Source organism: Ipomoea nil, unplaced genomic scaffold (assembly GCF_001879475.1).
Source record: "Ipomoea nil cultivar Tokyo-kokei standard unplaced genomic scaffold, Asagao_1.1 scaffold1026, whole genome shotgun sequence".
In the NCBI taxonomy this organism is placed as follows: domain Eukaryota; kingdom Viridiplantae; phylum Streptophyta; class Magnoliopsida; order Solanales; family Convolvulaceae; genus Ipomoea; species Ipomoea nil.
This window is the reverse complement of record NW_017617454.1, coordinates 1,708,225-1,724,396: the sequence shown is the minus strand read 5'-3', so window position 1 is coordinate 1,724,396 and position 16,172 is coordinate 1,708,225. Positions and strand designations below refer to the sequence as shown.

The following is a 16,172-nucleotide window of genomic DNA, read 5'->3' as shown; positions in this document are numbered from 1 at the left end:
AATATTATAAAAAATTAAATTGTAAATAATTCTAGTCAAGCCTTAACCGAATCCAACAGATAAAATGGGACAGAAGGAGTAATAGTTTATGAAACAAGTAATGTTTTTACATCAAAATATAAAAATATTACATTTGTCCTTAAAAGTATTATGTTTTCCTTTATAAATAATAAATATTTTATTTTTTATTTAGTATGAGTATAAATATTATATTTGCTAGTATAAGTATCACTTTTTTTTTTTTTTTTTTTTTTTTGTCATACCACATATTTCATCAGACAGATACACTAAAACTCTATATGGACTAATCCTGTTCCAGCCGGGTAAGTCTATTATGAGTTTTCTGGTCCAAGCCTTCATAGTAATAGTAATCACACAATGCTTATCGGTGTTTGCAGGATAGCCGGCGAGCGGTGTGAAACAGTAATCTGGTGAGCTTTGATTTGCAAAGTCTCGCCGGAATTTCACCACTCTCATATGCAGAAAGCAGGCCCTGCATTTTCAATCTGTTTTCGAGCAGAACGGCGTCTTCTGGCGTTGTAATCGTTCGTCCAAAGCACAGATATCTCCCGCAAGCTCCATAATCCATTTCTTCATACACAAACACATGCGCTTCGGCCGCTTTATCAACGTCTTCAGTCGCTAAAACTCCTTGTCGCAGCATGACTTGCCCACCTGAAGGAGCCAAGGAACAGCAACACAAGTATAATAGAATCTGGGAATTAATTTTTTCTTGCAAACATCGTAAGAAGATTAGTTTTTAATGTAATGTATTATGTATTGCCTTTTAGATATGGAAGAGATGATTCAGTGTCGGCGTGTGGGAAGGATGGAGCCATCACGAGTGCAGGACAGACTGTAACGAGCTTCACCTTTGTCTCCATTGCTTTCCTCCAAGCTACCTTTTCTGCTCTCGTCTTAGCCAAGGCAAACCATAGCTGTTTTGCAGTAAAATATGTTTTTGTAAAGTTTAGGTAAACCAACCTAAGTTATTCATAATTCAAACAAAAAAAAAAAAAATTCAACTGGAACCTTGTGATTATCAAACTAACAACCAAACCTTACCTATGACCGGCTCAAATTAAGAAGGTCAATTGGTCACTCTCACTATGAGTTAAATTTGAAACCTTATAATTACCAACCCAACAATCCGACTAATTTGGGTTTAAAAAAAAAACATTCATATATGTAAAGGGGATTATGACCCTAGATGGTAAATGGTTGTTAGCTGATAGCTGTTAGCTGATTGGATTAATTAGAGGGTATAACTAATTGATAACATTAGCTGAGTGTTCAAAGGTGTTTGTGGTAAATTAGGCTGATAGCTGTTTTGGTATAATTTCTTTTCTCAAAAAGCAAATTGAAAAAGTTGTTTTGAGCAGCTTTTTGAATTTTAACATAATTGACCAAACAAAAAGCTAATAGTGATTAGATAAATCAAAATTGACCTATAAGCTAACTATTTTACCAAACAGGACTAATAATATCTATATGTATACCTTGTTTTCTCTGCAGAAATCCTCATCAGTCCAAGAACTCTCATCTAGATCATCATGTTCATGGTTATTGCCTTTCCAGATGGATGCAAGAAGAGAAGAGGTGAAGATGCATCTTCTTGCATAGGCTGTCTTGCTGCAAGCTTCAATGACATTTCCCGCAGCTTCGGTCTCCAGGAACGCCATCCGTTCCTGGATACGAAAAAGGAGAAATGAAAAACTGGAGAATTGAAGTAAACGCATCTAAACTATGCCAAGAAGCTTAATTAGCTTACTGTGTATCCAGAGATTCCATGAGGATCAATGAAAGAGGAGGTGTGGAAGACAGCATGGCAGCCTCTAAATGCCTCACACAAACAATCCAAATCTGTCATTCTTGCCACCACTACACTTTCCAGCTGCTTCATCTCTTCTTCTCTCAATAGCTCCTTCATTTCCTCAAAGTCCACTGCTCAAAAGTGGGAAAAAAAACACCAAACTCAGACCGATGAAATAGATGAATACAGTGTTCCTCCATTTTCAACACATTTAATTTACCTTGGTTCTGAATGGTGGCTCGAACCAGATAACCGCGAACCAGAAGCTTCCTGATCAAATGAGCACCAAAATATGAGTTCCCACTGGTAACACACACCAGTTTCCTTTCTCTACACCATAAATGGCTGCTAAAGACATTACTGGCGCAGCGTCGTGGTGGCTCAACAGGCAAGGCAAACGAAAGTTCATTCCTGCACTCCATTGCCATCTTGATGGATCTCAATGGGAGCTGAGTGTTGAGCATATAATATATATAAACATAAATATGCAATCCAACTATCAGCTTAGACTTTTAGTTGAGATGGAGCACATGCTTTAATTCTGAGCATTCTCAAACAATAAATATATATAGTAAGAAAGTCAGATAGTCGATAGAGTTTGTCATCTAACGAGAAAAACATATATACCAGCAGGTACAAGCTAGGAAGAATATTAGTTTAGGATGTGACTGCACACAGACATTATTTATTACATTGCTAAAGATTGTCAAACTAAATAACGTTTGGTGAGACTGGTAAAGACAGTTGCTCCTAAACTGCCCATGTTGTCTTCTACCTTCTAGAAGACCAGTCACTGGAAATTCTGAAATTTCCGACCACCTGAAAGTGATCTTAAATCAAGTCGAAAGTCTTGTTCCGACCACTTTTGGTATCCGGAAAAACCCTGGTTGCTATTTCCGACCACTTTTTGCTTTCAACTTGATTTAAGATCACTTTCAGGTGGTCGGAAATTCAATAATTTCCAGTAGTGAATGCCGGAGTTAGAAAGTCGGGTTGGGTGGGGGCAAATGAATATGATAAAGAGGGTGCTGTGGAGAAGATAAGGAACTTGAATGAATATGATGATGGGAACTCTCTAACAAATCTTCTATGGTGGATTCACAGTAGAGGTGATAATGAAGGTGATGATGGAGGAAGGCAATTCTGCTGGTCGCCTGGTTACTATTCATGGAAGGATTCTATGTCTCCCCAATACCACATCACTTGGTATCCCGTAAATCAAATATAAATATATAATAATTCTATGTTTATATTATACCTTAGCTTGCCCAGCTAATGTGATATAAATTGTTTATTATTTTAATTGGCTATTATTTTGAATCGAATAAAATAATGACTTACTAGTAAACGATCAAGCTTGAATCCTAAAATAAAATATGAACATAATATGAAAAATAAATGCAAACAAATTAAAGTAATTTTTACGTAAAAATTGTAGAGGTGAAATCACGTGACCTTTTGAACCGTGCGGGGACGAAAATGAAGAAAATTTTCAGGGAACAGGATGTGTCGTTATATCGTGGACCGCGGTCAAAACGGCGCCGTTTCTTTAAGTAAAGAAACGACGCGCGCGTTTTTTTGTATGTTAATTACCAACTGACACTACAGGTCTATAGTGTATCTAAATGGATTGGTCGCTGACTAGCCAACACTACTGGTTGGAAAAATAAAGCACTAAGAACAAAAAGAATGTTGAATGCAAGAACCAAGGTACTTAACAAAGTGTTTTAGGGCATGAATCTCAATCTCTACTCTATTACTTTTACTTCTTGATGTGTCAAGCGATAATAAATTGTTTTTATCTGGTAGATTTCAAAGAAAATATCAACATCACAATTTTGAATGAAGGAGTAAAAGTATGAAGTAGAACTTGGGAGTCCAAATAATATATTCTCTCTTAACAAAATGTCTTAATAAGTCAAAATCTCGAACCTTCACTTACTCTTGAAATAGGACTTTCAAAATTTCATTGAACCATTGAACTAAGACTCGCCCGAGGATATTATGCCCTTTTTATACTCTTGGAAGTCCCTTTAACAAAATAAATGATATATATGTAGTTTTGTTTTTAACTTTTGGTTGTACCCATGAAAATTCATAATAGGTTGGTTAATCTATAACAGAGGATAAACATAAAAAATTGTGAAGTCAAGTCACCTGATAGTGGTACACATTTGTATACAACAAGTTTTTTTTTCCTTTCCACAATACATGCTGATCGAGATTAAAGACACTACAAGTGAGATAATGATAATACAAAACCCTTAATTATGAAGGAATTTAAAAGATACAAAGTTAAAAGGAACAAGGATTTGGTGCTGGACTGGTGGATCGATCGGATTATATGTTTTCCTGTTGCAGAAGTTGAAGCTTTTCTTTATAACTTCTTCTACCCTCCATCTTCAACGTATGAAGAAAGAAATCACTCCAAGAATCAATGGGACCAGGCAGACACCAATGCACACAATCATTGTACAACGTTACATTCTCCTGCGGCCAATGCCCATACCGACTAGGATGTCCGTCCGGCCGCATCAACATCGCCTGCGTCGTGTCCAGCAATCTGTATCGCAACCCCTTCTTCTTCCCTTCCCTCTCCGCCGCCCTGAATTCCTCCATTTCCGCCAGGTATTGTTCCATGTCTCCGCCCTCCAGCACCGCCTCACCGCTCCTCAACGGCTTCCGCCGCACGCAATTCCCCCCGTCGTTCCACTCCCCGCCTTCGAAATGCGACGGCGCAAACGTTCTCAGGAACGTGATGCCCTTGTAGTGCTCTAGCGCGTTTATGGCTTTGAACGCCGTCCTGAACGCCATCTGGTAGCCGTAGGCCATCGGGAGGTCGGTGACGTTCTCGATCTGGCAGAACCGGCACCCCACTCGCCGCCCGTTCTCGAAGTACACCCCCGGACGGTGGAACCAGTGGCCGGCGTTTATGATCACGTAGTCGAATCCCTCGATCTCTGTCGTCCACTCCTCGTCCGCCTCGTCTAGGTAGAGGTTGAACAGCCCGGTGTGAGTCGGCCCGTCGGAACTCGCCTGGTTCGCCCTCACCAAGAACGGCGACCAATACGTCGCCATCGTGAAGTTGAACGTCGTGTACTTCCATCGTTTGAAGTTTTCGTCTTTCGACGTTGAAACGTCGATCGGATACTCCACCTAAAACATCCCATCAAAATCAAATACTCAAATCATATAACCAAATTTTGTCTTTTAATTAGACCGACCTAATAAATAACCTAATAGTTATAACTTTACAGACTTCAAATTTAATTTTTAATAAATTATGATAAGACTGGATTTACTCTGTACACATTTGTTACCTAAAAAAGATAGTGGGCACATGATAAGATAGTGAAAAACAAAGATGAAGATTACGTATAACAAGATGATCTTGAACGTGTAAAGTTATGTATATAATATATCCAACAGAGAATCTATGTATGTCGGGAATATTGTTTTAAACTTTGGGGTTGATGCAGATCCACAGGAACTGCATTGCTACGTACAACAGTCAACGTAGCAGATCATAGACAAAAAAAAATATTTGTTTGTGAAAATTCCCAGATCGATCAAGAAACATGTCATTCACGATCATCGCTACCACGCATCATGTGAACTGTAAAATGCCAAGATTGGATTCCCTCTGAATCTTTTTTAAAAAAAACGTAATAATATTATATGTGTAGGAATCAGTAGAATATAAAGTTCTAAATTTAACTCTTTATTGGACTTTTTAATTTGAGATTGTTAGCTATGGACAATCTCTACTAGTTTAAGATTCTTTTTTGATTAGAGTCATAAGATGAGTTGCATATTTAAGTAGTAGTTATGAGTTTTTCGTAAATCAGAGACAGTAAAATTAGCTTGTAGCGTCTTTAGTAACAGGTAAAGAGCCTGCACTTTATGCTCTACTATACCAGGATGCTTTGGGTCTACAATGATTATAATTCTGGGAACTTTTTGCTTTCTTTCAGTTTAAGTAATTAAATCTTATGGTTTACGAAAAAGGGAAATAATAACCCATCATATGAACAGGCTGATGCATCCATACACTATTCTGAAATGTTAATATTTTATATTACCTACTTGGCTTTTTCCTATATTATGAATATAAAATATAAAAAGTTCAATGAAGGCTATAAAATATCATTATCAATGAAGGCTTCATATAGGAAAATTTTTTATAATTTCTGCTGGGTGGTTAAAGTGTACAACAGTTCACTGTACTGTATGCTAATCATTCTAGGACTTAACAATAATGATTCCTTCAAGAATTCACCAAACTTTGAAACGTTAAATGGCTTAGGTTACTAAACCTTGTACTTAACTTGACCTAATCTTTGAATTGCACAACATACAGGAAATTTAATGATTCCCCATCAATAATACATGGGGAGCATTCAGGACCATAAACTGCAAAATGCCAAAAAAAAAAAAAACTGAAAAGAATTTCCTTAAATAATGGGTTAAACAAAATTCAGATAAAAGATTTGTTTTGTGTCATTGTTTTATATTTGATTTTGTATATGTTTCTTTTGTTTTTTTTTTTTATTTTTATAACCAAAATATTAACAGTCACTTTTTGAAAGTGTGAATGGGTAAACCTAACATTGTGATCCTAGCCAGCAAATTAAAGGAGCACGGAAAGGTAGACCAATCTAAGTTACCCATAGCTGATCAACTTAAACTAAGAAAGCGATTACTAATATTTTTGGTAAATAATGTTGGGGTGAAGAGTGAATATTAAAAAGTGATTATATATGTAAAACGATATGAATTACCTAGTTAATAACCTGAGAATTCGTATATACGGGTTCGTTAACAGGTTTGTGGAGGAAGTGGAAAGCTTACCCGAGACAAGAGGCATATCAAGGATTGCATATGGTTTCGTCCGACAGAGTCTCCGACAAAAGCCAAAGACTTGTTCCTAACGATGTCCAAGAACTGGAAGGGGTTAAACACCGGCATGTCGCAGCCGTCGGGCTTCCACCGCCACTTCATGAACCCATCGTCCGGCCGCCCGTATTTCATGCAGTTCTGGTGCTCGTGGATCGCCCAACACGTGGCGTTGGTGTAATACGGGGCATTCGGGTTGGGCACCCATTCTCCGGTGAAGATGTCGCACCCCTCGTCGTCCTCCTTGATCTCGATCTCCTCCTCCTCCTCCCTCCCGTGGTACGGCGGCGACACCTCCGACAACGCATCGAGGGTGGCGAGATTTGGGTATTTATTGAACGACCGGAACACTGGCACCAACGTTATTGCTACCAATGTTATGAAGGCAAACATTACTATCTTCGGACATTTTTGCGCCGTGGAGCTACTTTTCCCGGCGGGTAGCTCCATGGATTTGTAAGGAGAGAAGGTGGGGAAATCAGAAATGGGAAATGATTACAACAACAACAACAAATAAATGCTTAATTGCTTATTTGTGATTTGTATTATAGACAACACCAACGTGGGACTCATATGTATATTATTATTATATTATTATGGTTTTAGTTGTACCTACATATAGTATCCCTAAGCTAATTAATTATTCCAACTTCATTTGTTTACCCTTCACAACACAACATGTATTATTATTATCACATAAACACTCTTTTCTATATGTCCATGTTACCTAATTATACCTTACTAGACATCTTAGGATAACAATCCTAGAAGAAGTTTTCACAAATTCTTAGGAAGAAATGTTGTTGTCGAAACACAAAAACACTCTTGTTACACAATTCTATTTGTTAATGAACCAAAATGAAATAATAACAATAAATTACAATATTTTTTTTCCAAAGCGGGTGGTATTAATATTGTTTGGTAAATAGCATTTTGAAAAAAAAAAAAAAAAAAAAAACACTTTAGCGGATTGACTAAGTCAAAATACTAAAATAAAAATTTTAGTTTATTTAGTTGGCGTTTACCATCTTTATAAAATATTAATACCCATCAAAATAAAAAAACACAATTTACTATCCCCTAATGGTTTTTTTTTTTGAATGCTACTGACTCTATTAAATTGTAGTATATGTTCATATACTATTCCCTAATGGTTAATTGTTAAACAATATCATATATTGCAGTGACGAGTGGTTTAGCTATCTATCATTCCCATGGCTCACCGAAAGGCAAAAGTCTTAATAAAATAATGAAGCATACGGATATGGATAAATATGGAGTGTATTCCCCGGCGGCCCCTACAAAAATAATAATGCCTGAATGTTGAGAGGGTGAACCAACTATTTCCTCTTTTAAAATTAAATTTTGGAGCTATTTCATGTGACTAAGAAAACTAATTAAACGGCAACTCAATCGAATTATTATTGGTTATATTGTTGATTTAGTAATCACAAGATTTTAAGTTTGACTTTTAATGTAAGTGGTCTAATGGTCTTCTCAGTTTGAGCGAATCAACTATATATAAATAACTTAGATTAATTTACACTAATTGAACGATGTCCATATATCTAATTAAACTAATGATGTTACAAGTAATGAGGGGGGAAGTAGTTCTAAGTTGATCTTGATCTAAAAGTAAAGAAGACAAACGTGTTAGGTCCAAGTCAAAAGCAACATACCATCATCATTATATATATATATATACAAACACAGATGAAGTGCAGCGGTTGATCATAATTCATAAATATGATTTCGTGTTTCATTATCTCTTTTAATGACTGCATTTGGTGGCTCCTAATACTAAGCCTGATTATATAACGTTATTTACGAGAATATACTTTCTTCTAAAGAGTGTGATTCAGATTAGTCTTATAGTGACGAAGATATTTAATAGTGTATATATGCATATATAAAAAATACCATTGATCAAGCTAAAGTCAAGTTTTCTCTTAAGTAAATTTTAAATGATGTGGACGTGATTTGAATCGCATATGAATTACTGAATTAGTCTCAAAATGGTATGAATATTATATATATGTTGTATGCCAAAAATTTTATAAAAAAAAATACCATTAACCGTTAATTGTAGAATCAATTATTATTATTATGCACAAAAGAAAAAAAAACTATTGTCATTATATTCCTTTTAAAGGTAAAACAAAAATAATGAAAGACAAATATTTGTTTAGCCATGGTATAATAAGAGAATTTTGATAAGAGGTACAATAATGCAAAAATTCAAGGGCATTATGGAAATTTTAAGAGGTAGATTGGTAGACCACCATAACATTGCTGTATTAGTAGTTCCAATTAATAAAATAATCATATTTTTTTTTTCAAAATTAGTGACTCCTTTACAATATAGTATATGTTCAGTTACAATAATCATACTTAATCCCCCTAAGATGGAGTAGTCGTGTACATAAAGATTTATCAACTTTAATTTAGTCCTGTTTCTTTTTGAGTGCCATGGAAGGAAAGGACCAAGTCTTCTATACTTGTAGAATACTAAATAAGTATAGTTACATTAATTCCAGGAGGGGATGATTGAGTGAGTAGAGCATAATTATTGTACTAAAAAAATTATGAGTTAGATTCTTGTCAACATCCACATAGTCACATTGTCGAACTATCGTACAAAATCTTCCTATGTGATGAATAGAGTTTATCCAATGCATACTCTCAAGTAATAGGGTCACACTTGTGTGAAACCATATCTGTGAGACGGTCGTGTCATGTCAATATAAAAATGTAATACTTAGACTTAAAAATATAATACTAATTAAGAATATGAATAAAGTGTTTGTTTTGTGTGTGTGTGTTTTTGTTTGTTTGTTTGTTTTTGTTTTTTTTTTTTTTTTTTTTTTGTTTTGAGTACTACTGACTTTATTATAAATTTACAATGTAGTATCTGTTCATACATACTTTCTCAACATGTTGAAGCACAAAGAGTCAATGCCTTCCATTGGGGTTCAAACTTGTGATGCCACATTTGGGAGATCACAAAGGTGTCATTGAGCTACAAGCTACTTGGCGAATAAAGTGTTTGTTACTTAAAACATAATATTTTTAAGGACAAATGTAATACTTTTACATTTTGATGTAAATGTATTACTTTTTTAATCAAAAGAATTACAATTTCCCTTATAAGTAATGTTGGCAAGTTTGTTACTTATAAAGTCAAATGTAAGACTTTTAAATTAAAATGTAAAAGTATTATTTTTTTTTTCAAAAATATTACATTTTTCCATACAAGTAATAAACATTTTATTCCTCACTTAGTATTAAAGTTTTCATTATAAATATTACATTTCATATTGACCCACGAACAAAGATTCGTGAAACAGTCTCATACAAACTTTTAGTCCAAGTAATAGATGTGAGTTTTTCTAGTCACTCAAAAAAGTATAGTTACATCAAATGTCTTCGTTTTTTTTTTTTGTTTGTTTAATAAAAACACACAAAAGTAATCAGAAAACTTTCAATCATTATTGTGTAGACCATGGTCAACACAAGTTGTGTAGACCATATTTTGTATACTGTAAAATAATGTACATTCAGTACAAAAATAATGTACAATGTATCATCAGAGGATGTACATTATTTTTTTACTGAGCGTACATTATATTGAATAATATACATTTAGTATATAAAAAATGTACTTTTTAGTATGGTCCACATAACACTATGTAGACCATAATTTGCCGAAAACTTTAAAGTGGGCCCAATGTGCCAATGGGAAATGGGTCAGATAACAAGCCCAAATTCACAAATCTTTGTTTGGATCAAATCAATCAGAGCCCAGGAAAGTAGCCCAGTTATTTAAAAAAAAATCTTTTATTTTTCTTTACCTTAAATTAGTGTGTGGTCTAGGTCCAGTTTTTCACAAAAACAGCAAACCATTAATAAACAAAAAATGTAATGAATTGCATATTTTGGATGGCTGTTTTCCTCTTATATATACTGGGACCACTGACGGATCTTAAATGGCCAATAAGAAATTATTTCTACCAAAAAAAAATGCCTTTTCTTCTTATCAGCACCATCATGGATGATAACCACAAACAGTTCACATTAAGCCATTGAATTTTGCAGTGAAAGAAGAAACTTAACAGCAACATGAAAAAGACTTTTCGGGCTTGTTTGGTAAATGACTGTTAGCAAATAGTTTTAGTTGCTTGGGTTAGAGGGAATGACTAGTTAACAACATTAGCTTATTGTAGAAAGGTGTTTGGTAAATTGGCTGTTAGCTTATAGAGTTATTTGGTATAATTTATTTTCTAAAAAAAACTAATTTGAAAAAAGATAATTTGAGCAATTTTTTGAATTTTAGCATTTTGGAGTTATAAAAAGCTGATTAACCAAACACTTATATTGATTTTTAACCAAGTCAAACATTTAATAGTGGTCAAATAAGTCAAAATTGGATGATAGACCGACTATTTTACCAAATAGGACCTTCATCTATAAATATATAAATAACATTATAAATGAATAAAAATTGAACTCATTCAATTTAATAGTTTACATGGTGGGGTATAGATGTGTGGGTCGGTGATATATGTATTATGTAGTAACCTTCCACCCATTGCCATTCCGATTTTCTAACAAAGTAAAATTTGTGAGTGGGGTAATGTATCTAAGAAACCTCTAATAATTCATTGCATTCTATTTTCAAACAAAGTAAAACTTATAAACTTAAGCGAATTGAATTTCAAACAAAAAAGCTAAGGGTACATGATAGAAGTACAAAATTCAGCTTGGTGATCTACTTTGGAACCCCCTCTTGAGCATTTCCAGAAAGAAGTCTGCCCAGGTATCAATTGGCCCTGGCAAACACCAGTGCACACAGTCATTGTAATAAGTGAAATTTAGGTTCAGCCTGTGCCCATACTTATTAGGATGTCCATCCGGTCTCAACAACATTGCCTGTGTTACATCGAACAACCTTAATCTCGTCCCCTTTCTTCTGCCTTCTTCTTCTGCAATCCTGAATTCTTCTCTCTGGATGTCGTATAAATCAAGCTTGAACTCGCTCAGAGCTGACGAGTCGTTCCTCCTCAATGGCACTGTTCTCTTGCATTCTCCACCTTGGTCCCAACGCCCGTGTTCGAAGTGTTCAGGGGCGAAAGATCTGAAAAACGCCACGCCCTTGAAATTTTCCAGGCTGTTAATTGCTCGAAAGGCTGTTCTTAAAGCCCTCTGATAACTGAAAGCACTTGATAATTGGGTAATGTTGGGATCTTTGCAGTAAAGGCATCCCACGAGTTTTCCCTCTAGGTAAAAAGTGGTGGGTCTGAAGAACCAGTGGCCGGCATTGATTATTACATAGTCAAAATCCTTGATTTTGGTTGTCCAAGATTCATCGAACTCGTCTAGATACAGGTCGAAGGGGTTTGCGTTGAATTCAGAAAATGTCACCCCCGTCTTGACCAAATAGGGCGACCAAAACATCGTAATGTTGAAGTCGTAATCTTTGTACATAAAATGCTTCCGATTCTCATCCTTTGTTTCTGAAACGTCCAAAGGAAATGCTACCTGGAAAAAGGAAATGAAAACATAAAAATTGAACCGTATCCAGACATATTTTGGATATTCTCGTAGTATTTATATTATTTTTATATATAATCGATTTGTTATAGTGGAAACTTTATTGAATATGGGGAGGGAAGTGGAAAGCTTACCCGAGACAATAGGCATATTAAGGACTGGACATGGTTTCGTCCGACAGAGTCTCCGACAAAAGCCAAAGACTTGTTCCTAACGATGTCCAAGAACTGGAACGGGTTAAACACCGGCAGGTCGCAGCCGTCGGGCTTCCACCGCCACTTCATGAAACCGTCGTCCGGGCGCCCGAATTTCATGCAGTTCTGGTGCTGGTGGATCGCCCAACACGTGGCGTTGGTGTAATACGGGGCATTCGGGTTGGGCACCCATTCTCCGGTGAAGATGTCGCACCCATCGCCCTCCTCCTTGATCTTTATATCCTCCTCCTTCACCCTCCCGTTGTACGGCGGCGACACCTCCGACGATGCATCGAGGGTGGCCGCATCTGGGTATTTATTTAACGACCGGAACACCGGCACCAACGTTATTGCTACTAATGTTAAGAAGGCAAACATTACTATCTTCGGACATTTTTGCGCCGTGGAGCTACTTTTCCCGCCGAGTAGCTCCATGGATTTCTAAGGAGAGAAAGAAGGTGGGGAAATGGGAAATGATTACAACAACAACAAATTAAATAGATGCTTAATTGCTTATTTGTGATTTGTATTAAAACCAACGTGGGACTCATAATAATAATAATAATAATAATAATAATAATAATATTATTATTATTATTATTATTATTATTCTTATTATGGTTTCCGTTGTACCTAAGTATCCCTAAATAATTGTTCCAACTTCATTTGTTTACCCTTCACAACATGTATTATCACATAAATAGTCTTTTCTATATGTCCATGTCACATTGTTACCTAATTACATGTTACTAAACATCTTCTCATTCGTTTTGTAAAGTAGTAAATGTCACCTATACCCCTATAAAAATGTTGCAATTTGGGTCCGGTAAAAGAACGAAAAATATATAACAGTTTAATGCGGTTATGATTTTGAATTTAAATAATCTTATTTATATTTTTTTATATGACACAGAAAAGAAAAATATAAAAACAGAGAAACGCAAGATGCAAAGTGTGACCAAAATGTATAAATATGAAAAATATAAGTGTGTGTTTAATTTGTGTATATATGTGTGTATTATTTATTGCTTTCATTTTAGGAAATGCATTTTTAAAATTAGGGAAACAATCCTAGGAGAAGTTTTGACAAATTCTTAGGAGGAAACGTTGTCGAAACACAAAAACACTCTAGTCGTGTTGCACAATTCTGTTTGTTAGTGAATCAAAAAAAAAAAAAATTACAATATTGTTTTTTTCAAAACCGGTGGTATTAATATTGTTTGGTAAATAGCGTTTTGACAACAAATAATAATAATAATGATTTTCAACACTTTAGCGGATTGACTAAATCAAAACGCTAAAATACAAATTTTAGCTTTTTTAATTAGCATTTACTATCTTTATAAAATACTAATAACGCTGGTCAAAACTGAAAACACAATTATATATACTATCCGCTTATAGTTAATTGTTAAACAAGATATATTGCAATGAGGAGTAGTGGTTTAGCTATCTATCATTCCCATGGCTCACCGAAAGGCAAAAATCTTAATTAATAAAATAATGAAGTATTCCTAAAGTGTATACATATGGATAGATACATAAGGAGTATTGTTGGTTTTAGGGTTTTTGAGTCCAGGGAGGTCCAACACAACTTTGATTGGTGGATACACCTTTCGCAATGCGGCTTTGAAAATGGTAATAATAGCAGTAAGGAAAAGGGTGTCTCTCTCTATTATCTGGGCATGGACTCGCCCCCTTACATTCACGGAGGGCCCTTTATATAGTAGGCACTCCTCTACCGAGTTAAAGCACATTAAAAGGCTATTTTAAGGCTAATTATGTTTTGGGGCCGTTGAGTGGCGTTATCAGGCCGGCCAACGGCTCTCTCGGGCTCTCAACGGCTTGCTCGGTCGAACCTCTTAACTGCTGCTGTAAATGCTAAGCAACGACTCTCTGCCGAGTCATTACCTCAACCTGGGCCTGGGTCGACTCCTGGACTCGACCCTGGCTCCTGTTGGGCCCTGTAAACCTTTATCCACTGGATCGTTCCTCAATCGCTCTGGGCTTCTTCCACTATCCGTGGACTCTATCCCTTGGGCCTTGTTCTTCTTGGGCCGGGGTCCACACCCCATCAAGTGTATTCGCCGGCGGCCCCTACAAAAATAATATAATAATGCCGGAATGTTAGAGGGTGATTTAGATTATTAGTCTTATAACGATAAAAATATTTGATACTGTATGTATGCATAAAAAATACCATTGATCAAGTAAAAGTATTATAGAGTATAAATCAAGCTTTCTTTTGAGTAAATTTTATATGGTGTAGACGTAATTTGAATCGCATCTGAATCATTCTCAAAGTGGTGTGAATATTATATGTTATATGCATAAAATAATTTTTTTTAAAAAAAAAATACCATTAACCGTAATTGCAGAATCTGTTATTATTACTATGCCAAAAAAAAAAGAAAAAAAAAAAAAAACTATTGTCATTATATTCCTTTTAAAGGTAAAACAAAAATTGTATAATAGGAGAATTTTGATAAGAGGTACAATAATGCAAAAATTCAAGGGCATTGCGGAAATTTTAAGAGGTAAACTGGTAGACCATAACATTGTTGTATTAGTAGTTCCAATTAATACAATAACATACTTAATCCCCTCAAGATGGAGTAGTCTTGTACATAAAGATTTATCAACTTTAATTTAGTCCCTGTTTCTTTTTGAGTGCCATGGAAGGAAAGAACCAAGTCTTCTAGACTTGCAGAAAACTAAACAAGTATAGTTACATTAGCCCCAACAAGAATAGTCGAGTGAATAGAGCATGATTATTGTACAAAAAATGTCACGGGTTTGATTCTTGTCAACACTTACTTGATCAAATTATTGCACAAAATCTTCTTATGTGATGAATAAATTAGTTTATCCAATACATACTCTCAAGTAATACGGTCACGCTTGTGTGGGATCGTATCTGTGAAACGGATCGGATTGGGTCAATATGAAAAATGTAATACTTATACTTAAAAATATAATACTAATTAATAATAGGAATAAAGTGTTTGTATTTTTCTTCGAGTACAATACTAAAAGTCAATGTCACCACTGGGGTTCGAACTTGTTGTCTAGACATACTTTCTCAATCTATTGAAGCACAAAAAGTCAATGTCTCCACTGGAGTTCAAACTTGTGACCTCCCATTTGTGAGAGTTAGTGTCATTAAGCTACAAGCTACTTGACATAAAAAATTGTTTGTTACTTTTATAAGAGAAAACATAATACTTTTGAAGCACAAGTGTCAAATAGACTCATCTACTACTTTCAAGTGCTCAATTCCCCCATCAACTAAAACATAATCTAATTGGACACACTTACTTTTAAAAATTTGTCAATTAACTTTTTTTGTAGGTTACTTTCAGGTTGCCATTCTATACTGCTGACATATAATTTTAGTTAATTAAAAATGGTAATGATGTGGAATTTACTTCCTAATCTCTAAGGAGGCACCGCCGATCCCGCTGCTACGTCGGGAAAAGAGGCAAATTAAAGATACAAATAATATGTTGAATGGAAGCATATATCCCCCGCCTCTTTCATTAGCAGGTGCCAGGAGGAGCTCTGTATTATGTCGGAACAGTCGCCGGGAAGAACATCTGTCTAACTCCTTCTGCCTTGATGATGGAGAGGATGATGGCCGATGCACTTTGTAAATATTTCATTTTCATCACACAAGTTAAAATCCAAGGAAAGTGGGGAAAGAAAGAAACAAAGAATGA

General features: G+C 35.3%; 2 protein-coding genes across 3 annotated transcripts; both read right to left on the bottom strand.

Moving 5' to 3' along the window:
- Positions 1–220: 220 nt before the first annotated feature.
- LOC109180490 (cinnamoyl-CoA reductase-like SNL6) lies at positions 221–2,334 on the bottom strand. Its single transcript, XM_019330110.1, has 5 exons — positions 2,034–2,334; positions 1,772–1,944; positions 1,500–1,688; positions 785–938; positions 221–675 (listed from the first exon to the last, which is right to left on the bottom strand). Exons 1-5 carry the CDS (start codon positions 2,275–2,277, stop codon positions 383–385), a joined length of 1,053 nt encoding a protein of 350 aa, XP_019185655.1. The 5' UTR covers positions 2,278–2,334; the 3' UTR covers positions 221–382.
- A 1,608-nt stretch (positions 2,335–3,942) lies between these two features.
- LOC109180528 (protein trichome birefringence-like 19) lies at positions 3,943–12,901 on the bottom strand. 2 transcript variants are annotated; one of them, XM_019330157.1, is made up of 3 exons: positions 12,770–12,901; positions 6,665–7,043; positions 3,943–4,969 (listed from the first exon to the last, which is right to left on the bottom strand). In XM_019330157.1, exons 1-3 carry the CDS (start codon positions 12,886–12,888, stop codon positions 4,154–4,156), a joined length of 1,314 nt encoding a protein of 437 aa, XP_019185702.1. In that variant the 5' UTR covers positions 12,889–12,901; the 3' UTR covers positions 3,943–4,153. The 2 variants fall into 2 exon arrangements, with proteins under 2 accessions (XP_019185702.1, XP_019185703.1); XM_019330158.1 differs by lacking the exon at positions 12,770–12,901 and having other exon boundaries at positions 6,665–7,214.
- Between the last annotated feature and the right edge of the window lie 3,271 nt (positions 12,902–16,172).

Coding starts and splice junctions, on each gene's coding strand:
- LOC109180528 (XM_019330157.1), bottom strand. CDS start 12,888: ATGGAGCTACTCGGCGGGAAAAGTAGCTCCACGGCGCAAAAATGTCCG. Junction 7,044..12,769: donor GTGTTCCGGTCGTTAAATAA/ATACCCAGATGC, acceptor CCGGTCGTTCAA/TAAATACCCAAATCTCGCCA. Junction 4,970..6,664: donor TGATATGCCTCTTGTCTCGG/GTAAGCTTTCCA, acceptor GGGATGTTTTAG/GTGGAGTATCCGATCGACGT.
- LOC109180490 (XM_019330110.1), bottom strand. CDS start 2,277: ATGCTCAACACTCAGCTCCCATTGAGATCCATCAAGATGGCAATGGAG. Junction 1,945..2,033: donor AGCCACCATTCAGAACCAAG/GTAAATTAAATG, acceptor ACTTTTGAGCAG/TGGACTTTGAGGAAATGAAG. Junction 1,689..1,771: donor ATGGAATCTCTGGATACACA/GTAAGCTAATTA, acceptor TTTCGTATCCAG/GAACGGATGGCGTTCCTGGA.